Here is a 23,621-nt window from a genome sequence, read left to right as displayed (position 1 = left end):
GGAATCTACTCTCAAGGAATGTGCTACATACATTGCATGCAAAACCCAGGTAAAGCGTGGGCACCTTGCACTTGAGGGCAACGTTGGCATGCACTTTTTCGTCCAAAGGGAACCCCAGGCCTCCAGGTCTCGCCAAGGCAACTGGTCTAAATATAGCATCAGCAACATCAGTAGAGAGACAGCCCTGGAATAATTAAGAAAGAACAGAACACCTTGCAACTCCAAGCTCCAACCTACCACATCTAGAACAGGATAAGAGTTGAATTTTAATTATCTTTTCTAGACTTTTCATGATCTTGATTAAGAAAAATAGGCCCCAAGAGCCAGGTGTGGTGGCGTACGCCTCTAATACCAGCACTCAGGAGGCAGAGGTAGGAGGATTGCTGTGCCTATGAGGTCAGCTTGGGATTAGAGTGAGTGCCAGGTTAGCCTGGGATAGAAGGCGACCCTACCTCGCAAAAACAAAACAAGGAAAAAGAGGACTGGAGGGATGGCTTAGTGGTTAAAGCACTTGCCTGCAAAGCCAAAGGACCCAGGTTCGGTTCCCCAGGACCCACATAAGCCAGATGCACAAGGTGGTACATGCATCTGGAGTTCATTTGAAGTGGCTGGAGGCCCTGGCATGCCCTGGCATGATAGACACGCAGACAAGAAAAATGTGCTGTGGCGACCTTGAACCTGACTGCAGCCGTCTGGTTTCCTCTCCCTAGATCAAGAACGCCGCAGCCAATGTCCTCCGGGAGACGTGGCTCATCTACAAACACACGAAGCTGTTGAAAAAGATTGACCACGCCAAAGTCAGGACACACCAGAGAAAGTTCCTACAAGCTATCCACCAGTGAGTACCAAACAGCGTGGCCACGCTAGCCAAACCAGGAGTGGGGGGTCCCGCAGGTTCTGCCTGCGTCTTCCCTTGTGCTGGGGGTTCGCCATAAGGCACCAGGGTAGGGAGTTGGCCTCAGGCTGTATTTTTACTTAGTGCACCAGCCAGGCAGTGGGCAGGCTGCTGTGGAAGGTAAAACACAAAGCCAAGAGCCTCCAAGGTCTCGTGTTACCCAGAACACACAAACACACATATCATGCATGACAACACGATGGCTTCTGTGATAGAGGAATAAGATTTTCTTTTTATTTAGTTATTTATTTAGAGATAAGGTTTTGTTCTAGCCCTGACCTGGAATTCACTCTGTATTCTCAGGGTGGCCTCAAACTCATGCCAATCCTCCTACCTCTGCCTCTGGAGTGCTGGGACTAAAGGCGTGCATCACCACACCCTTCAAGACTTTTTTGTTTGTTTTTGAGGCAAGCCCAACAGACAGACCTTTTTTTAATGTCTTTTTTTGTTGTTGTTCATTTTTATTTATTTGTTTGAGAGCAACAGACAGAGAGAGAGAAAGAATGGGTGCGCCAGGGCCTCCAGCCACTGCAGACGAACTCCAGACACGTGCGCCCCCTTGTGCATCTGGCTCACATGGGTCTTGGAGAGTCAAGCGGGGTCCTTAGGCTTCTTAGGCACGTGCCTTAACTGCTAAGCCATTTCCCCAGCCCCCATCCAGCCCTATTTTTCAATAGTAGAGAGCTGAGCTTAGTGGCTCATGCCTGTAGTCCTAGCATTTGAGAGGCAGAAGCAGAAAGCTCATCATGAGCTTGAGACCAGCCTGAGCTATGTATTAAGTTCAAGACCAGCCTGGGCTATAGCGTTAGATCCTGTCTCAAAAAGAATTAAGTAAATAAATACAGGATGGGGACACGATCCATTCTGTCCTAGAGGCTTGGGAATCCCCCGACAGGTTGAGAAGCGGGCATGCTCAGCAGCTGAAGACAGCACCCCAGCAGGGCAGAGAAGCAGGGAGATGTTTCGAGAACAGCAAGGACTCTACGGTAGCTGCTGAGACGAGCATGTGTGGAGACAGGAGTTTGCTTGGGGTCCTGACAAATCTATGATTCGATCAGCTGTTACCCGTGTCCAAGGTCCCAGAGCCACGTTCCCAACTCTGGGAAACTGGCAAGGCCATGCAGTCTGCCGCTGGGCTAAACCTTAGCGTGGACTTGAAGGTTTGGCTGTTCCAACTCTTCCCTACAGACTGAGGAGTGTCAAGATGGAGCAGAGGAAACTGAGCGACCAAGCCAACACCCTGGTGGACCTCTCCAAGGTGAGTGGCAGGATCGAAGACAGCCTTAGGCTTCTCGGGCGATGGGTAAAGACCTGGCCGAAGTACATGGCACAGGACCAAGGAGACAAACACAAACAAACAGACAAGGATAGTCAGCTTTGGTTAAGAAACGATCTAGGGGCTGGAGGGATGGCTTAGAGGTTAAGGCGCTTGCCTGCAAAGCCGAAGGACACCGGTTCAATTCTTCCAGGGCCCACGTAATCCAAATGGACAAGGTGGCACACGCATCTGGAGTTCGTTTGCAGTGGCTGTAGGCCCTGGTGCTCCCATTCTCTCTCTTTCTCTCTGCCTCTTTCACTCTCTCCAATAAACAAACAAGTAAAATATATTTTTAAAATTTTTTTAAAAAAAGAAAGAGTCCAGGTGCAACTTTTTAACATTTGCAACCTGCCTTTGTCCTGCCCCGTGGCACTGGGCAGCGGTTCCCTCAGTTAACCAGCTCAGGTTTGTCTCTGCTCGGAGCTAACTGGCTGAGATCTCTTCCATGTCGTGTGGACTGGCTGGGCCCAAGGGCTCCTGTGGCTGAGCTCCAGCAGCACAGAGGTGAAGCGCCTTGTGGTGGCAAGGGAGGCGCTGTGGCCGGGCTGTACCGAAAAGACTCTCAGCTTGCTGACGAAATTGGAAATGCATGCGCCCGTGTTTTCTCCATTCTCCAGCTGGGGATGGTGATGATTGTGTGTGCACATGTGGGTGTGGGCGTATGTGTATTGTGTGTTTGTGTATTGTGTATATGTGTGTGTGTTTATTGTGCATATGTGCGTATGTGTGTGTGTTGTATGTGTGCATTGCGTGTGTACATATATGTGTACGTGTGTGTGTGTGTGTGCACCTCTCTGTAGCACACAGCCAGCTGGCAGTGAGCATGGGGATGCGGAAGAAACGTGCCCTCCTCTGAGAGTCCCGGGGCTGGCCGTGTGCTGAACTCTGTGTTCTGGCTCCGAACTGCTACGGACACTGAAGAAAGGCTGTCTTCTTGAAAACTCACGTGGGTGGAGCTAAGCTTAGGCGCCCCGCAGGGCACCACAGAGAAGCCCCCCAACTTCTCCCTGCCTCCTATTACAGCTTCCTGATGGGCATTGGGTAGCACGCTGGCAGAACATTCCAGTAGATGTCAGTTCTCATAATGGAACCCCTTCCCCAGGAGAGCAAGGGAAACTCCGCCGGGCAAATCCAGCCCCCTTGGCAAAGCGTGCGTGATCAGAAATTAGGGGTTGCAGACGCCTTGCTCAATAGAGGGACCTGGGCAAAGAAAAGAGCTCCGAGTTCTATAGCGACTTCAATAGGGGACTAAGTGGGTTGGCACAGCTGGGCAGGAGCCCACAGACCCGTGTGCCTTTGGGGGGTAGGGCTTCCCAGAGTTCAGTGTGGGAGGAAGTAACTGGAACGCTGGTACACAGGAGGGGTTACCCAGAGCCCTGGTGGCGTATGTTAATACGCGGGTTCCACTCTCAGAAACCCACAGGAAGTAGGTTGAAAAAATAGAGAAATTTGGACTGGAGAGATGACTTAGCAGTTAAGGCACTTGCCTGCAAAGTGTAAGGACCCAGGTTTGATTCCCCAGGACCCACGAAAAGACAAGGTGGTGCATACGCCTGGAGTTCCTTTGAGGTGGCTAGAGGCCGTGGTGTGCCCATTCTCTATCTGCCTCTTTCTCTCCCTCTCTCTCTCTCTCATAAATAAATAAAATATTTTAAATTAAAAAAGAAAGGGGCCAGGGGGAATGGCTTAGCGGTTAAGGCATTTGCCTGCAAAGCCAAAGGACCCAGATTCAGTTCCCCAGGACCCACGTTAGCCAGATGCACAGGGGGGTGCACGCGTCTGGAGTTCATTTGCAATGGCTGCAGGCTCTGGCGTGCCCATTCTCTCTCCCTCTCTCCCTCTTTCTCTATCAAATAAATAAATATAAAAATATTTTTTTAAAAAAAAGGAGGAATTTGCTCGCTGTGATGGCACACGCCTTTAATCCCAGCACTTGGGAGGCAGAAGTAGGAGGAACACATGAGTTTGAGGCCACCCTGAGACTACAGAGTGAATTCCAGGTCATCCTGGGCCAGGGTGAGACCCTACTTCGAAAGAGAAAGGAAGGAAGGAAGAAAGGAAGGGATGGAGGGAAAGAGAAATAGTGGAATTTATCCTAAGTCCCTCAAAGCAGACTATTAATCAACCTGGGAAATCCTTAGCCTTATACCATAGCCTGTCTCCTGCTCAGGTGCCTGCTTCCAAGAGCTCTCTCTCCCTCTTTCCCTCTCTCTCTCTCTCCTTCTGTCCCTCCCTCTCTCTTCCTCTTTCCCTACCTTTCTACTCATCCTTGGATTTAATCAATCTCCTTTTGTTCTTAATTCTAAATTCTCAGAAGAGTGAGATAATTGGCTACTTTGAGTCATATGTCTGCCTTTGAACTAATCAACTGTGACAAGAAATAGGGTCATACAGGGAACCAGCTAGGTCCCACGGGCTTTGGAAATGGCCCAGTGAAATTCCCCAAGACATTTGACATAGGAGCAGCAATGTTTCCCATCTCATCTCTCAGCTGACAGGACACATGTTCCTTCAGGGATATCAGGTAAAGCCAACTTTATTTTTAATTTAATTTGTTTTGAGAGAGAGAGAGAAAGAGGCAGTTGGAATGGATGCACCAGGACCTCTAGCCAATGCCAATGAACTCCAGCCAATATGCCACCTTGTACATCTATCTGCCTTAGATGGTTACTGGGGAATCAAACCTGGGTCCTTAGGCTTAACCGCTAAGCCATCTCTCCAGCCCAAAAGCCAGCTTTTGAGTCCATCAGTGCCATCCACAGCCTCTCGGAGAGACAGACCAGGAGCAAACACTTCAGGGACTTAGGAAGACACGCATGCATTGGATAGGGGAACTAAGCTGTTCTCAACCAGGGGACTAGTGACCAGAAAGAAGAGTGTGCGGAGGGGTGGGGGGAGAAGGGAAGAGCGTGTAAAACCGCTCTGCCGCATGGGTGAGACCAGAAGGGAGGTAAACTCTAATAGCCATCCAGTTCTTGTCTTTTCCTCCCTGGAGGGTTGCCCAAGGTCCTGATGGCAGCAGAACATCTTTCATGTTGGTCCACATTCCCTTGGCTTCTTGTCACCAAGTGATGGGACAGGGGAAAGTAGCATACTGCCATGCTTGCTCTCTTTTCCTTCCCTTTTATTTTTTAAATGGAAGATTCTCCTACTCTTTTCTTTTTAATTTTTATTTATTTATTTGAGAAAGAGGGAGAGGGAGAGAGAAAGAGGGAGAGAGAGAGAGAGGGCTTCCAGCCACTGCAAACGAACTCCAGATGTGTGCGCCCCCTTGTGCATCTGGCTAACGTGGGTCCTGGGGAATCGAGCCAGGGTCCTTAGGCTTCACAGGCAAGTGCTTAACTGCTAAGCCATCTCTCCATTTTCCTTTTTTTTAATTTTAATTTTTTAAGCTTTCTTTATTTGAGAGACTCAGAGAGAGAATGGGCACTCCAGGGCCTCCAGCCACTGAAAATGAACTCCAGATGCATGCACCACCTTGTGCATCTGGTTTACATGGGTCCTGGGGAATTGAATCAGGGTTCTTTGGCTTTGCAGAGAAGCACCTTAACCACTAAGCAATCCCTCCAGCCCTCTTTTTTCCTTTTTTTTTCTTTGTCAAGGTAGGGTCTCACTCTAGTCCAGGCTTACCTGGAATTCACTTTGTAGTCTCAGGGTGGCCTCAAACTCACGGCAATCCTCCTACCTCTGCCGCCCAAGTGCTGGGATTAAAGGTGTACCTGGCTCTCTTCCTTCTTTAAAAAAAAATCATATATGTGCACGTGTGTGAGTGTGTGTGTGAGAGAGTGTGTGTAGCCATGCCAGGATCTCTTGCCACTGAGAACAAACACCAGATGCATGCATAAAGTTGTCTCCAACTTTACTTGGGTGCTGGGGAATTGAACCCAGGCTGGCAGACTTTGCAAGCCTTTAACCACTGAGCCGCTCCCCAGCACTTCCTTTCTTTTTTTCCTTTGTGTTTTTTTTTTCCCAACTCACCACCTTCCTACCTTTGGCCATTGGGTCCTTTCTAGATTAAGAATGTAGCATGTAGCCAGGCATGTTGGCACACGCCTTTAATCCCAGCACTCGGGAGGCAGAGGTAGGAGGATCGCTGTGAGTTCAAGGCCACCCTGAGACTGCATAGTGAGTTCCAGGTCAGCCTGAGCTAGAGTGAAACTCTACCTCAGAAAAAAAAAATGTAGCATGTGACCTCCAAATATTATTTACTGTATCAAATAACTCCTACATATGGTGACAGGGCCAGAAAGCCTTGGACTTCATTACCCAATTCTTTCAGTTTCCTTAGTTAAAATATAAAGATAAAGCCAGGCGTGGTGGTGCACACCTTTAATCCCAGCACTTGGGAGGCAGAGGTGGGAGGATCGCCCTGAGTTCAAGACCACCCTGAGACTACATAATGAATTCCAGGTCAGCCTGGGCTGGAGTAAGACCCTACCTTGAAAAACAAAACAAAACAAAATCTGCTTTGTAGGGTGAGGGAGATAGCTCAATGGGTAAGGTGCTTGCCTTGCAAGAATGAGGACCCCCAGGACCAATATAAGATGCTGTGGTGATAACACCTGTGATCCCAGCTCTGGGGAGGAGGTGGGAAGTCCATCTCTGGAGCAGGCTAACTTCATCAGTCTGGCTAATCAGTCAGTTCTAGGCCTCTCAAAAGAAGGCAGAGATGTGGAGAGATGGCTTAGTGGTTAAAGTGCTTGCCTGTGAAGCCTAGGCACCCAAGTTTTATTCCCCAGGACCCATGTAAGCCAGATGCATAGAGTGGCACATGCATGTGGAGTTCGTTTGCAGTGGCTGGAGGCCCTGGTGCACCCATTCTCTCTCTCTCGCTCGCTCGCTCTCAAAAAATAAGTAATTTTTTATTTTTTAAAGAATATTTTATTTATTTGTTTATTTGAGAGGGGAAAGAAGCAGACATATATGTGGGGCGGGGGAGAGAATGGGTGCACCAGGGCTTCCAGCCACTGCAAACAAATTCCAGGTGGCACGTGCCACTTTGTGCATCTGGCTTTACATGGGCACTGGGGATTTGAACCTGGGTCCTTTTGCTCTACAAGTAAGTGTGATAACTGCTAAGTCGTCTCTCCAGCCCATATAAAATATATTGTTTCAGAAGGTTAATAGTGTACTTGAGGATAACACCCAAGGTTGTCCTTTCGCCTCCACATGCATGGACACACACATGTGCGTGCATCTGTTCACACACGTGTGCCCACACACACATGACTACCAATACATCATAACACATGTGTGCAAAATAATAAGCAAATGATTTTTGAACTAGAAACATATCGCAAGTGAAAATGCTGACTATGAAAGTAGGTTACAAGACGAGGACCCAAAGCAGCTGAGCAAACATGGCCCAGCGAGGGGCTAGCGAGCCCGTCCTGAGGACAAACCCAGGGCCTATGCGTCCAGAGCATCGGGGTGCCCTTTGTACTGCTGACACCAGGTCCTGCGTTCCGGGAAGGACTCGCACTTTGCAGAGGCACCATGAACGCTAACTCGCTGGGGAAGCGCCTCACTTCTACAGCCACCCTCTCCTCTGAGCGTGTCTAGCTCTGGCAGTGGCAGCTGACACACAGCAGCTGTCTTCCTGCCTCCTTTGTAGCTTCTCCCTGTGTCCTGGTAAATTCCAGCAGGAATTCATCCAAACCTCATCTCCTGTGATGCCTCCTGTGTTTTGCCACCTTCTTTAAATATTTTTATTTACTGACTTGCAAGCAGAAAGAGATAGAGGAGAAACAGACACAGAGAATGGACGCACCAGGGCCTCCAGCCTCTGCAAACGAAGTCAGATACATGTGCCACTTTGTGCATCTGACTTTACGTGGGTACCTGGGAATTGAACTCGGGTCATTGGGCTTTTCAGGCAAGCGCCTTAACTGTTGAGCCATCTCTCCAGCTCTGCCACCTTCTGTTAGGTGAGACGGGATGTGCTCAGGGTGGTGAGGCTGTAGACCACCTTCTTTTTGACAAAGTATTTTATTTGTTTCTTTGAGAGCTAGAGCTAGAGAGAGAGGGAGGCAGAGAGAGAGAGAGAGAATGGGGACACCAGGGCACCTCACCACTGCAGATAAACTCCAGATGCACGTACCTCCTTGTACATCTGGCTTTACATGGGTTCTGGGAATTCAAACCTAGGTCCTTTGGCTTTGCAGGCAAAAGTGCCTTAACCACTGAACCATCTCCCCAGCCCGACCACTCTCTTTTGTTCTGTGTTCTCTCCCCTGCTTCCTGCTCCCCTGGCCGCTGGAAGGCACCCATGGTTTCCACATCTTCCCAGAGTAAGGGTACTTCTGGTGAAATAGGATCTGACAGATCACCGTAATCGCCCCCCAAAAAACAGTCGCACAGTACCACAGGGTGGCCCCTTATCCGTCTACAACCAGAATAACCTTGGTCCTGACTCCCAGCAGGGTAAGACTCACGACTCCTGCTGGCTGAATGCAGGCAGCGTTCCCAGCATTGGTCAATCTGCTGTCGCGGAAACCAGGACGCTGGAGACCAACCGGGGCATCGGGGAGAGAAACATTGTTAACAAATGGGCTCCCCCCTCCGAAACACCGTAGACCAGTGTTGAGGGCAGGATGCCAGCTGTTGGGGGCACCCTTGAGGTATTGCTTGCCGGGGAGTGGAGGAAGCAGGTTCACTCAAAGGAGACTGAAGTGTGGTCGAGCCAGCCTGGCGCTTCAGGGATGTCCCAAACTATGGCAATGAGTTCTTTGTACCACCCCTTGAACTGAGAGAAGGCAGGGCCATCACTGCACAGCACAGCGTCCTCCGCTCCCCGACCGTGCCTGAGGAGTTAATCACATTTTATATTCTCGCTGCCACGTTGAAAATGGAGGTGGGCAGGCAGTAACTCAAAACTATGTAGTTATTAACTCCAATTTTTATAAGGAAGCCAGGGTTAAAAGAGGGTAAATGGCCTGACAGGGTGCATGGTTAGTGGACTGCAGGCTTGAACCTGAACCCTGGCCTGCTAATTATAAGTCGCTGACATTGGCCGTTTCATCTCGGTCTCTTCACTTGAATCATTAGATGCCAGCAGCCGCATGAGCTGAAATCTCAGGACTCTGTATGCCTGTGAGAACCATTTATAGCATGCTCCACTTAAGGGGGGTGTGGAGGGCTGATTTTCCTTCGTGCATATCTCCTATTTAAAATTGATCATTGATACACATTTACTGTTAAAAACATATTTTATTTAGTTAGTTATTTAAGAAGGGGCACAGATAAGAGAGAGGCACAGAGAGAGAGAGAGAGAGAGAATGGTATGCCAGGGCTTCTAGCCACTGCAAACGAACTCCAGACACACGTGCAACCTTTTGCATCTGGCTTTATGTGGGTCCTGGGGAATCGAACCTGGCTTTGCCACCAAGCTCCTTAACCACTAAGCCATCTCTCCAGGCCCACGTTTACTTTTTGTGATGTGTAATGTGCATGTGTGTGTGTGCACGCGTGTGTGTGTGTGTGTGTTGTGTGCGTGTGTGGCATGCAGTGTGGTGTGTGTGGCATATAAGCGTGTGGGTAAGGCTGGAAACCAGGGGAAGACGATGGTGCCCTCCTCTTTAGCTCTTCTGCCTTGTTTCCCTCACTGAGCCTGGATCTCTCAGTTTTTCAATGACACTTGGGGCTGACCTGAAAACCCCAAAGATCTTCCTGTCTCTGCCCTTCTCAGGGCTGGGGCTATAGGCATGTATGGCCATGCCAGGCCTTTAATGTGGGTAGCAGGGACCGAACCTAGGTCTTCATGCATGCATACCGAGTGCTCTTACCCACTAAGCCATCTCTCTAGCCCCACATTTCCTTTTATAATAAGCAGGTAGCCGGGCGTGGTGGCACAGGCCTTTAATCCCAGCACTGGAGGGGAGGGGGTGCAGAGGTAGGAGGATCGCCATGAGTTCAAGGCCAGCCTGAGACGACATAGTGAATTCCAGGTCAGGGACCATGGCCCCCCCCCCTCAGCCTCCCATTCCGGGAAGTTCTGGGGTTCTCAGCCTTCCTTAGCCAGGTGAGCTACACGTAGGCCGAGGTGGCTCCTGTAGCAGGTGGGAAGCATTTTCTTTTCCCGGGAAGGGTCCTCCGCGGTGGCCGGTCCCCTCCCTGACTCTCTGCTCCATGCCTCCGCCAGATGCAGAACGTGATGTACGACCTGATCACGGAGCTCAATGACCGCAGCGAGGACTTGGAGAAGCAGCTCAGCAGCCTGGAGTCGAAGCTCGAGCACCTCACTAGCAGCTTCAACTCCCTGCCGCTGCTCATCGCCGACACCCTGCGCCAGCAGCAGCAGCTGCTCGCTGCCTTCGTGGAGGCCCGCGGCGCCAGCGTGGCAGTGGGCACCAGCCACGCGCCGCCGGCCACGGCCACGGCCACGGCCGACAGCCCCATCGGGGTCAGCTCCACCTCCTTCCCGACCCCATACACGAGTTCCAGCAGTTGCTAGCTGCAGCCCCCCCAAGTCCGGGAGCATTTACCCATAGGTCTTAAGATGCAAGTGGACTCTTCCCCGGTCACTTCCCACCAAGGGGAACTTTCAGACCAGGGAAGGGGGCCAGGAAGAGGAAACCCCCGAGCTGAGACGTTGACTCGCCTGCCTTCCGCCCGCTTGGTTCGAGATGCCTTGAAACCAGACACATCAGAAATCTAATCTCTGTTTAAGGTGCCTGTACCCAAGCGCAGGAAGAGGAGGTGACAGGTGGCGATGCCCTTGCCGCAGAGCTGGTGGAGGAAAGGAAATTCTTGCTCAATCTCAGGTCTTCGTGTGGGGGGTGCGGAGGGGCAGCCAGGGTGACGCCAGCCCAGAAGAGGGGGCAATGGGTGGCTTTGCGGCAGGCTTAGGGGATGGGCTCCTTGCCACCTTGGGAGCCTCCTTAACTTTCTGTCTAAAAGGAAGCCCATGGGTGACAAAGGGAAAAACGAGCTACCCACAACTTAACAGAACACACCCAATTTAGGCTGGGGGGGTGGGGAGAAGGAGACACACACAAATAAAAAGCCAGATTTTTCCATCGAAGATTAACATCCATCGAAACCTGTATGTTTGCAAGTACGCGTACATTGGCACACGCACGAGCGTGCACATCTGAGTCAGGTCCCCGTTAGCACTTGACCCCGATGGAAAGGGACCCGGGTACGCGGTAGGGGAGCTCTCAGAATGGGTGCTGAGCTAGTTGGAGTCAGGATGTGAGGTATGCTGGGTTCAGGAAGCTTGCAGTTTCGGCGCCAACCCTGAAGGCGCGGGGCCAGCAATGCAGGTTGCTTCGCCCCAGATATGCATCTCTCTGCCCGATGTGGAGTAGATGCCAAGCCCAAGCTGCTGGCATTCTGCAGGGAGAAGTAGGCGTTGAAAATAACGGCTCTTGGAGAGTTTTCTTTGTACCTCCAAACAAGCTGTGCTCTCACGGACCCTATGCCCAGGTGTGTATATGTGGGGGGTTAGGGGAGACAGGTGCGACCCAGCAAGTAGAACTCCCTACGGATTTGCTAAACTGTGTCCACCCAGCCACAGGCTCTAGCCCCAGATGTTAGGAGATCCAAAGGGTCAGCTCCAGCCCCCACCCCGCACTGAGCTAGGAGAAGGATGGAAAGCGGGCCCCGCGGTCCCGTCTACTTTTACCTAAAGTCACCTTAAAATGAAACACTGTGAGAACACAAGGAGTCCCTAGGGAACCTTGTGGGTAAGACGACAGGTTTGTCAGAGGCCTGTTCCTAACTGTGGCGTGCCAGTGTTGGTGCAGAAATTATCCCAGTGCATCTCAAACTCCAAAAGGCCCCCACATCCAGTCTAGGGACAGACACGGAGCACTCTTCACTGCTGCCTACCTTGACCACGCGTGACATCCGTGACGGGGGAGCTTGTCACGTCATTCACCACTTCTCTCTCTCGGAGGTCTTTGACTTCTGCCTGGAAGATATTAAATGATGCCATGGGGGATATCTCATCTGTTTTGGGTAGAGGGTGTTACTTGTGTACAACTATTATCCTGGGCTTAGCTTTCTCCCAGACGTCCCTGCTGCTCCTTCCCAGTGCTGCCCCGCTGTGCTGCGTAGGATTTTCCTGAGCAATACTGGACCTGCTCGCCTGAGGGCACAGGGGGTCGTTGGACAGCAAGAGCCCAGCTCTGTGGAATGAAGGCCACTTTGGGGAAGATCTGGCCTTTCATTAAACTCTTTTTTTCTTTGTTTTTTGTTTTGTTTTTCGAGGTAGGGTCTCACTCTAGCCCAGGCTGACCTGGAATTCACTATGGAGTCTCAGGGTGGCCTCGAACTCATGGCGATCCTCCTACCTCTGCCTCCCAAGTGCTGGGATTAAAGGCGTGCGCCACCACAACCGGGCTCTGTCCACATTTTTTTTTTTTTTTTCAGTTCTGGAGAGCAAACGTATGGCATCATGCGTGGCAGGCAAGTGCTGTACCACTGAATTCCTCCTAGTCTGCTATTGTTTTATTGGCCTATCTTCTGAATGGTTTGTCTTAATAACTCCCTTCAGCATTTCCATGAGCTGCTTTGCACACCAGAGATGCAACATCTGCTGTTGGCTTTTAATTATTTTACTTGTTTTAATGATTAATTATGTAAAAGATTCCTCTTCTTTTTTTTTTTTTTTTTGTTCTGGTCTCAAGAATGGACCATTTATTTTCCGTAATAGTGTCTGTTTGGCCAAACACATAAGCAGATATATAAACAGATGAAATAGCCATGAAGTTTCTTTTTTTTTTTTAAATTTTTTAAAAGCTTTTCCTTGACAGCTCTATGTAGTTTCTTTGTGGCGCTGTTCACATTTCACAAAGCCAAGGCTGATGGCTCTGCCTGGCGTGCCAGTGACCTGCGGCCCTCACCTCCTTCCGCCTGCCCCCTCCCATCCTGCTGCGCCCCGTGCTCTGTGGGCCACTGGGCATGGTGCCTACAGGGATCTAGTCTCCATTTCACATGACGTGAACGAGTCTGCTGCCATCTCCACACTGCCATCGCCCATCCTGGTCTAGACGTGTTTTCCTTTAACCCGCTGTTGACACTCTCTCTAGGGAAGCCCCGGAAGTTGAGCTAGCAGCGATAACCAAGGGAGCGGCTGGAGTTGTTTCAAAGAAGGCACCACTGGTATGGGTGCATGTGGGCCTCCCTAGTGTAACTTGACCTACTGGTAGTGCAATAGCTGTGTGGGGTTTGATCTTTGGCAAGAGAATACTCACTCCTCAAAAGAAACGGGTGACTGGACCTGCATGTTGATCCTGCAGTGGTCACCGGGAGGCTCCTTCTCTGACCTGGCGGTACAGCATGGGAAGTTGTAACTCTCCTGCGAGCACAATCCGTTCTTGACAACCCCCACACTGAGCGTGCTGGGCGCAGCTCGCCCACGTGCTCTTCCCACACCTGGGGGCCGATTCCCCCACATCTCAGCAGTGCAGGCAGGTGAGGAAAGGGGACTGGTGAATTCCAGCGCCAGGCTTTCTTGCACCTTGTTTTCAAGTTTGGTAGTGGACAAGGTTTGATGACTCAAGAGTGGGCCATATGTCAAAGCGATGAGTTTCCCAAATCCCATTCTAGTATCAAACGGATCAAATCCCACCCACTCCTGGAAAGCTGACCCACGGCAGAGTCCCCCTGGGAATCTTTCCAGTAACACGGTGGGCGGCAGGCAAAAGCACTGTACTGTTCTGCAACACACCTAGACGCTTGAATTAGAGATACAGAGCCCCCTTTCATTACCTAAGCCATATTATAGCTTCGTGTACTGTACAGTCAGGGAAGAACTGTGAAACTTTAAGACCACTGACCCCAGTGGGATTTCAGGAGATACCATCAGTTGGTGAATGATACCAGACTAACCACTCCGTCCTCCTTAGATTGAAGTCCAAATACAAGTCTGCACGTCATCATCAACAACTAGTTGTGTCTATGAAACCATCTTTACCATCTTCATAGTATGTAGACATCATGACATCACATCTCGAGATGCAATCTGAAAGGACAAGAGGGCACAGCCCCGAGTCACCACTGACTGACCTTAGCTGGAACCAGTGGTCCAACAGCAACCCTGTAAGTTAGGAGAGGTAGAAAATGTATGGAAAAGGCAGTTTTCTCAAGTGCCAAGCAAGCCAGTCCTTGCTATCACGAAAGGTCAAGAAGGAACAGCATTGGAGGAAGAATAGGCTTAGTATATTTGGGGATGTTTTCCCCCCTGAAGTTTTCAGTAATTTCCTTATGAATAAGTCATGACAAACTAGAAAACTAGTGATACAAAAAAAAATCAGAATAAATGAAATAATCTAAGGCTGGGTCCACGTTTTTGGCCAATTAATGTAACCACCTTATACCTCAGTTTCTGTGTGCTTGAAATGAAGTTAAGAATTAATATAACTATGTACAAAGTATACAGTAGAGGAAAAAGAACAAATCACTATTGTTCCCAGTAGCAGCCTGGAGTGCCTGGCTAACCTGCACATAGGTATTGCATCTGAATGTAGCCCATAGTTACCAAATAGTAATTATTGCATACCAAATAGGTAGTGAAATTGGTAGGAAGAAATACGGAATTTGTGCATAGTTCAAGAATCTCCTCCTTTTCCTCCTCCTCCTCCTCCTCCTCCTCCTCCAGACAAACAGTGCAGCCCAAATTACGAATCAGTGTTTCATCTTGGATCATAGGGCCTGGTTACTGGTAGAGAACCCCAGCCGAGACGCTGTGAAGCCATCGCACTGCCAGTGAGCTCTGCTCTTTCTCGGCGATTGCTTTCAGATGCTAGCCCGGTCCCCCAGCTTTCTACAGCCACCCTGCTTCCCTAGAAGTTGCTAGACGCAAATGAAGGATCGGTCAGTGGTCATTGCGCCGTTCTCGCTGACTTGGAGCGCTGCGTTTGGTTTCAGCACCTTAGACAGTTATCTGGTGGCTGAAAGCGTCCCCTTTCTCCACCCTGTGGCCAGTCAGCCTGATGACCATCCTGGACAATGTCCCTTCCATCCCCGCTGCCACCGAAGGAAACGTCCTGGGAATGGGATCACTGTTAGCACCAAGGAGGGGTCTTAAGGGCGTAGCAGTACCGTGTGCCTGGCCCTGGAAGCCCATGCAGACTGCGTGCAGGAATTCAAGCAGTAAACTCCTGCCACACACGTCACGCACAGGTTCTTGTTGGAACAGACCACGGCTTATTAGCAAGCAATGGTATAGATGCATCCAGACAGAGGGGAAATGTTACTGTGACCTTGTTGTTTTATTTTATTTTTGGTCTTACACCATTACTGGAAATGCCCAAACATGAACTGGACTTTCCCTCTGAACAAAATCATTGTCAAATCTTCAACAGATGACCTCCAAACCTAGGTGCCAAGTGCCCTGCGACAGTTGTTTACATACCTGAGACACGTTTTCTGGAAGCTGTGACCTTGGGTCTGGACATCATGACCAACCAAGCTGGTGGAGGAAAAGCACACACACAAAAAATCAATATTAACTTGTAGTTAATGGCCCAAAGAGACACTGACATTTCTGGCAAAGAAGAAAAAGAACAGTTAAAAGCAAATCAAAAATGAAACGTGAATGTGACTGGAGCCGCCACCACCCAAGCTTTACAGGAGAGGGGCATGGGCCACACGACGTCCTCTGGGTGTGACCATCTTTGAATCCCCACCAGAAATGATCCACCTTCACATGTTGTTTGTTTGTTTGTTTTTTTTTCAGCAGACGCATTTTAAAGGGCGGGTTGTTGATCAGTTTGGGTCCCAGACTCTGTTCTGCACTGGCCACAAGAGGAAAAACCAAAATGCAAGTGACAGGGTGGCAATGGAGGAGCCACTTTCATGGCAGACTCAGAAACTGAGGTGTTTCTCTATCCACTGAGTCGGATGAGCTTCACTATGAATTTGCATCTTGCCTCTCTCTGTATGCTTGCTATTTTTTAATGATAGGAGAAAGCATATCAGTTTATTTTAAATATGAAATATATTGCTATATTATAAAAGATATTGTAACTTTCAATTAACATTTTGTACTATCAAACTAATCTCTAAGCAGGTGGAAGAGACAGCCTGCTTTCCTAACAACTGTTTCTGAGTACACATCACTGTTAGAGGTTGCCCGGCACAGGCCTGGGGGTCCTGGTCCCACAGCCTGTAAGCTAATGAGTTGTTCTCATTCTTTAAGACCTGACCAAAAAAAAAAAAAAAAGCACTATTACAAGCTCTGAAGAATAATTCTACCCTAAATTCTATCAAGCCATTTCAAAAGAGATTTTAAAAGCCATCACTCCTTCAGTAGCTGCGCACAGCCAGTTGAACCAGAGGACAGATCTTTCTATAGAAACGCATAGGGCCCGTTCCGTAACGGTAGGTCTCCAGCGCAGCCAGCCAGGTGTCCTCTGGCAGTGTCAGACCTGGGCATAGAAGAGTCTTGTTTACTTTGACTCGAAATTCTAAGCATTGTGCACTTCTCTATGCAAGAAATACAACCCGGACTGGGGTTCTATCCGGGCAGGGCCCACTAAGGCAGAGTCCAGGGACACCTCTCTGTGAGTTGACGGTCCCCTCGAGGAGCCGAGGGTCCGTGTTTATGAGCAGCGCGGAGTCCAGTTTCTCGGGGCGTGGTGGGAGGAGGAGGCAAGCCGTGCAGGGCATCAGAGAACCAGCTGCTTCTGCCGCAAGTGACTCTGGCCGGGAGGAAACAGTTCCCAATGGGGACGCTTTCCTCTGTGGCAAAATTAGGCAAGTCACGAAGCCTATTCCTCACCCCTCTGGGTAGCATTGTAGGGTTTCTCAGTTCCCTCTCTTGAAAGACAAAGGTCCTATTTCTAGATGAAAATGGTTATGTTCAGCTACAGAACTGAGGTTTCTTAAAAATCAGTGTGTTTCCCCCCGGCGAGAACCCTCATGCATGAAGGTCTCTTTGGGATCATATTGGACACATCCGAGCCGAGATGCAAGGGAGGTCTAGCTGGGCCTGCGCCTGTCACCTTCACAGACCGAAAACTCTCCCTGAAACAGATAGTGCAAGCATCCTGTGCTCTCCTGAAAAGAGACCAGAATCTTCACAGACTTCCACGGATCTTGAGCCCCAGAATATGTGAGGTTCAGGCTTCGGTGACATCCGTTACTCATACAGCATGAAAAAGAGGTGTCTGAAGATCCCGTTCCAGGCGGCCAGGGACGCTGAGCCCGTGTGCGGTGCGAGATGTGTCGTGCGGGGCTAACTTCTTTAGGCAGCTGCGTCACTCCTCGGTGATAGTCCAGACTGAGCTCCATTAAAGCCATCTGAACTCTGGGCCATCTTTGCTTTTTTAGCAAGTTATTCGCTCACTGGGTGATGGAAATGAGCTAGCTCTTAACTTTATCATTGATTCATGAGACACAGTGGTAGTAACTGCTGCGTTTCTTGATACTTCCCTGCTACGAAATGGGACTCTTTTGCCTTCTCCTTTTAGCACTTTGCAAACCGACTGAGATGTTTACATTTATAGGGAACAGATAAGAGTCTGGCCTTTCCCATCAATGCTGTTAATCATTCAGATCCCATATGTGGGGGGCGGGGACAGGCCTCCAGACAACAATTGCAGCATGCAGCCGTATGCTAACCCTCGCTACTCCACAGAACCGCAGTCTCCGTGGCTCCATAGACCTGGTGGAAACCGACATCCAGGACCTAGGCCAAAACCAACATACTTTGGCATCCTAACAAGACACCCAGGTGATCTGAGGGCCCAGTCAACACTGAAGTGCTGGCCTTGCCACACTGCCATGGCAACCAGTACTTGGGGACTCGATCTATTTCTCCCTTGAGCGTCAGGTATCAGATTATCTGATAGTATAAAGCTCTTGGGCGGTGTTAAGTCACATAGTTTGGATGGTGTATGTGGAACATAAAGTCAGTAAGAGGTGACCCTTTTTTTTTTGGTCTAGTTTTGAAAACACTCTTCATTGCCTTGATCGCCTCAAAGGCCACTTTTAGATGCGTGAGCCTATGCCACCAGATTGTAAGGTGGAGCCAAGGCCTCGCTTCCCTGGACAGGAGATTCCAAGGGCCTCTGGTCGGTAAAGTACAGAGCTAGGTACATCCCGGTCCCTGTGAACGCAACATTTCCCCAGAGAGGATTCTCCTTCCCCACAGGAAACCAGCAAGAGATGCCGGTCCGGCCCTTCAGATACAGTCCTAGTCTCTCAAGCTAGTTTCCCCTGCTCATCAATACCAACCAAAGCGGGCAAAAGGAAGACGTGAATTCTGGTGTTGGCACTATACACTGATATGTACCCAGAAACAGTTATGCCCTAAATTAATGGCTTTAACCTGTTCATTGTAAAAAGTGCCTTGGACTTCAATCTAAAGAGGTCAGTATAAATATGTATGTGTGTGATGTGTATGTAGGCAAATATTTACATATTTATACATACATAGGTGCACACATGTATATCTGCACACTCATATATGCTATATACCTACATATATAAATGCTTCATAATATATCATATTGCTGTTCTCACCTCCATTTCTTGTCTGGTCCTATGTTTATTTGTTTGGTCAGATCTTGACACAGAAAGGTTCTATTCAGGACATGGATGTTTTTTTGTTTTTTGTTTTTTTTTTACTTTTTATTAAAAAGGTAAAGGATATTAAAAAAAAAAAAAAACACAAAAAAGCCAAGTGCCTAAAGGTTTTGAGTGGAATTGTGGTAAACTTTCTCAAGTCATAAAAGAAGCTAATTTTTCATTTGGGAAACACTTTTCTGTTTCGGTGACATGGTTTGTCTTGGCAGAAATATACAAAACAGGGCTGGAGGGATGGCTTCACAGTTTAGGCGTTTGTCTGCAAAGCCAAAGGACCCAGGTTCAATTCCCCAGGACCCACATAAGCCACATGCACAAGGTGGCACATGCGTCTGGAATTCGTTTGCAGTGTCTGGAGCCCTGGTGTGCCCATTCTCTCTCTCTCTCTCCCTCTCTTTCTATCAAATAAATAAATAAAAGTAAAATACTTTTTAAAAAAGAAGTATACAAATAAGAATGGGTAAAGTGATGTTTCTGTTGTTCCCTTGAGGCAACTGCAAAAGTTTTGTTCAGTTGTGTGCCCAGTTTTTTTTATTTTTCCCCCAAGTAAGATCATGAAGGCTTCATTTTCCCGTGGTAGCGTGGTCTGGCTGGTATTGTCATTTGTGTCCCTTGTTGAGAGGAGGCAGATTGTTTTTATTTAAATATTTTATTTCTTGCCAGGCATGATGGTGCACGCCTTTTATCCTAGCGCTCAGAAGGCAGAGGTAGGAGGATTGCCATGAGTTCAAGGCCACCCTGAGACTACACTGTGAAGTCCAGGTCAGCCTGAGCTAGAGTGAAACCCTACCTCGAAAACAATAAGTAAATTAAATAAATAAATATTTTATTTCCTCATTTATTCAAGAGAGAGTGGCAGACAGAAAGAGAGAGTGAGTGTGGACATGCTAGAGCCTCCTGCCACTGCAAACAAACTCCAGGTGCATGGGTCACTTTGTGCATTTGGCTTTAGGTGGGCCCTGGGGAATCGAACCCAAGCTTTGCATACAAGTGCCTTTAACCGCTGATCTGTCTAGCCCAGGGGAGGCAAATTGTGTGGTAGGGGGCAGCTCGGTCAGCTACAGATGCAGGTCACACGCAGCGGTGCACACTGGTGGAGAATCGCTTTCCCTGAGCCAGGTGGGACCTGTGTGCTGAGAGGCTTGCATGGACACGTCTCTCCACTTCCATGCCCCCCCAAAAAAACCCACAAAACTCAGGCTGGAGGGATTGCTTAGTGGTTAAGGCATTTGCCTACAAAGCCAAAGGACCCAGGTTCGATTCCCCAGGACCCACGTAAGCCAGATACACAAGGTGGCGCACGCGTCTGGAGTTACTTTGCAGTGGCTGGCGCCATGGTGCACTCTCTAATAAAAATATTTTCAAAAAAAAAAAGAAAAGAAAAACACAAAACTCATCTGATCTCTGGAGGTCCTGCCTGCCTACATAATGCAGCTAGCACAGGAATTACGCTCCCCCATGCTAGCCACAGGCCGCTTTCAATGCTGCGTCAGCTGCAACGCGCCAGCTTCACCAGGTTCCCATGGCTCTGCTCACAAGGTCAAGGGTGCGTCATGGACTTCTTCAGACCAATTAAACCTGTCTAGCAGCCTGAGCAAAAAACCCCAGCGACAGCCAAGATAAGGTTCAGGTAGAGTTAGTTATAAGGATGAAGATCAGTTTGCCTTAAAACCCTATTTGAGCCTGGCGTAGTGGCGCACGCCTTTAATCAGCACTTGGGAGGCAGAGGTAGGAGGATTGCCATGAGTTTGAGGCCACCCTGAGACTCCATAGTGAATTCCAGGTCAGCCTGAGCCAGAGACCCTACCTCAAAAATAAATAAATAAATGAAAAAAAATCCTGCCAGGTGTGGTGGCACACGCCTCTAATCCCAGCATTTGGGAGGCAGAGGTAGGAGGATTGCTGTGAGTTCAAGGCCACCCTGAGATTACATAGTGAATTCCAGGACAGGCTGAGCGCAAGTGAGACCCTACCTTGAAAAAACAAAACAAAATCTTATTTATGGACATAGGTGAGCATATGTGCGTAGGGATAATCAGAAGAGACAAGGCCACACTTAACCGGGGGGGGGGGGGGGGAGGGTGCGGGGGGATGTCTCCAACTCACTTCCAGGCTGCAAGTGTAGAATCAGTAAGAAGGAACTCTCCAGAAAGGCCTGGAATCCAGGAGATGGGAAATGAAATCCCCAAGTTGATATTCCTAAACTTTCACTTTTCTTCTCATGAATTTTTCTGAGCTATAGATAATAATAATAATGTAAATACCATGACTTAGATACTTGTAGGCACACAACCTAATATTTGGGACATTTTCTAGGTTAATAGACCTAAAACATTTTTCAAAATTCTATCTAGCACCATTTCTTAAGGATTCTTGATAGGATCGAGAGAAAGAAATCCAGAAAGCTCCTGCCTTGTGGAAGGCGGGGTGGGGGGCAAAAGCCCGACATCTTTGTTCTTTTTTTTTTTTTCTTCTTCTTCTTCTTCTTCAAGGTAGGGTCTCACTCTAACCAGGCTGACCTGGAGTCTCAGGGTGGCCTCGAACTCACAGCAATCCTCCTACCTCTGCCTCCCGAGTGCTAGGATTAAAGGCGTGTGCCACCACTCCCAGATGCTCAGTTTCTTTTTTTCTTTTTATTTATTTTCAAGCAGAGAGAGACAGAAAGAGAAAAGTGGACTTGCCAGGGCCTCTAGCCACTGCAAGTGAACTGCAGACACACACGCCACCATGCGCATCTGGCTTACATGGATCCTGGGGAAGTGAACTTGGGTCCTTAGGCTTTGCAGGCAAGCACCTTAACCACTAAGCCATCTCTCCAGCCCTTGTTTTTTAACGCTCTCTTCCAAAAGACTCCCAAGGACCATTTCCTAACTCAGTGGTTGCTAAATCGTAACTGACACCTACAAGCAGTAACGTCTCTCAGCTGAGGACCTCGGGAGTCGCCCTGGGAAGGAAGTGACAAATAGCGTTCCAGTTATTTCAGTGAGGACACAGGGCAGCAAATGACTGGCTCAGGGCAGGAGTTAAATGTAACATCAGCACACGGGGGTGGAGGTGGGGAGCAGGGGGCTCCGCCGTGGTGGGGGGCTGACCTCACTACAGCTGCACATGAGTGACGAGCAGGTTTAAGTATTGGCGGGTCTGGGAGAGTCTGTGTTTTCTTTTCTGAACAACAGATGGGGAAGTGACTTTGAAGAGAATCCCTCTTGGATTCTCTTGGATGGGAAGAGAACGGCATTTATTTATTATTTTATTTATTTTTGGTTTTTCAAGATAGGGTTTCATTCTAGCCCAGGCTGACCTAGAACTCACTATGTAGTCTCAGGGTGGCCTCGAACTCATGGTGATCCTCCTACCTCTGCCTCCTGAGTGTTGGAATTAAAGGCACGGCGAGAACAGCATTTATATGTTATACCATATGAGGGTTTGATATGAAATCATTAAATAAAAATAATAAGGATCCAAACTAACACCAAAACCTGGAAATGCAAGTAGGTGATTTTCTTTTTTCTTTCTTTTTGTCCCCCCCCACCTTCTTTATTTAAGAGAGAGAGAATGGGCATGCCAGGGTCTGTAGCCACTGCAAATAAACTCCAGACACATGCACCACCATAAACATCCAGCTTTACATGGGTACTGGGGAATCAAACCTGGGTCCTTTGGCTTTGCAGGCAAGTGCCTTACCTGTTGAGCCATCTCTCCAGCCCAAGCTGATTTTCTTTACTTTCCTTCCTTTGCTACAACTCTAGTTATGAAATTTTTGTTCATTTGCTTGCTTGGTTGGTTTTGGATTTGGGGGGTTTTTTGGAGACCAGATCTCCTAAACTCAAGCTCTTCCTGCCCCAGCCTCCAAGAGTGCTAGGATTATAGGTGTGAGCCACCATGGTCAGCTCTTTTTTAAATATACATATATATTGTTATTTATTTATTTGAGACAGAGAGAGATAGAGAGAATGGGCATACCAAGGCCTCCGGCCACTGCAAACAAACTCCAGATGCATGTGCCACCTTGTGCATTTAGCTCACGTGGATCCTGGGGAATCAAACCTGGGTCCTTTGGCTTTGCAGACAAGTGCCTAACTATTAAGCCATCCCTCCAGCCCCATGGTCAGCTCTTAATGGAGGAAATCTTAATTTAGATAAAAGACAGACTCCTGAAAAGGGCTGCTTTAAAAAATATAACCAGGCCTGCGCTGGTGGTAAACAGCAGGGTGGACCAGGAGAGATTGACCCCGCCAACACAAGGTCACAGGAAAGGATTTCATATTTGACCCAATTTTGCTGACTTGTCCGTCAAGTGAGGAGGGGGCATTCATCCGTGGAAATGTCTAGCCACATTGATGAAGACTAAGGTGACCCCAACAGCCAGGTTCAAATAAATCAGCAGGCCGTGAGTCCATCTGTCTATCTGAGCAGAGACTTGTCACCTTTGCTTCACAGTCGAACCCCCTTGGAAGCTGGACTGACTTCCTCTCATAGCCAAGCCAGCCTCCTTAACCCCTGGAACAAGAGAACCAGGGTGGCACTTGGGTATTTTTCTACAGATCTGCAAGAATCTATTTGGGCGGGGGGGCAGCTAGAGAGATTGCTCAGTGGTTAAGGTGCTTGCCTGCAAAGTCTAAGGACCCAGGTTCGGTTTCCCAGTACCCACGTGAACCAGATGCACAAGGTGAAGCATGCATCTGGAGTTTCTTTGCAGTGACTAGAGGCCCTGGCGTACCCATGCATTCTCTTGTCTCTCTATATGGCTAGTCCCAGTGAGGAGCCTTACAAGGGGAACCTGCCACACACACACACACACACACACACCCAGCCTGGACCACTGCTTCCTGGGCCTTCTGCTCTCCTGGGGGGAAGGGGAGGGGACCACAG

At 48.9% G+C, this 23,621-nt stretch overlaps 1 protein-coding gene across 1 annotated transcript in view; it reads left to right on the top strand.

The window, feature by feature from the left end:
• Window positions 1-12,341, top strand: part of Kcnn3 (potassium calcium-activated channel subfamily N member 3) — a 211,259-nt gene extending 198,918 nt beyond the window's left edge. The window contains exons 6-8 of the mRNA XM_045138346.1: window positions 711-838; window positions 2,084-2,153; window positions 10,354-12,341. Coding sequence (XP_044994281.1) covers window positions 711-838; window positions 2,084-2,153; window positions 10,354-10,665 — 510 coding nt within the window. The 3' untranslated portion in view covers window positions 10,666-12,341. The remainder of the gene's footprint in view (window positions 1-710; window positions 839-2,083; window positions 2,154-10,353) is intronic.
• The last annotated feature ends 11,280 nt before the right edge of the window (window positions 12,342-23,621 follow it).

This window comes from Jaculus jaculus, chromosome 19 (genome assembly GCF_020740685.1).
Source record: "Jaculus jaculus isolate mJacJac1 chromosome 19, mJacJac1.mat.Y.cur, whole genome shotgun sequence".
NCBI classification, from domain to species: Eukaryota; Metazoa; Chordata; class Mammalia; order Rodentia; family Dipodidae; genus Jaculus; species Jaculus jaculus.
This window is presented reverse-complemented; position numbering and strand designations above follow the sequence as displayed.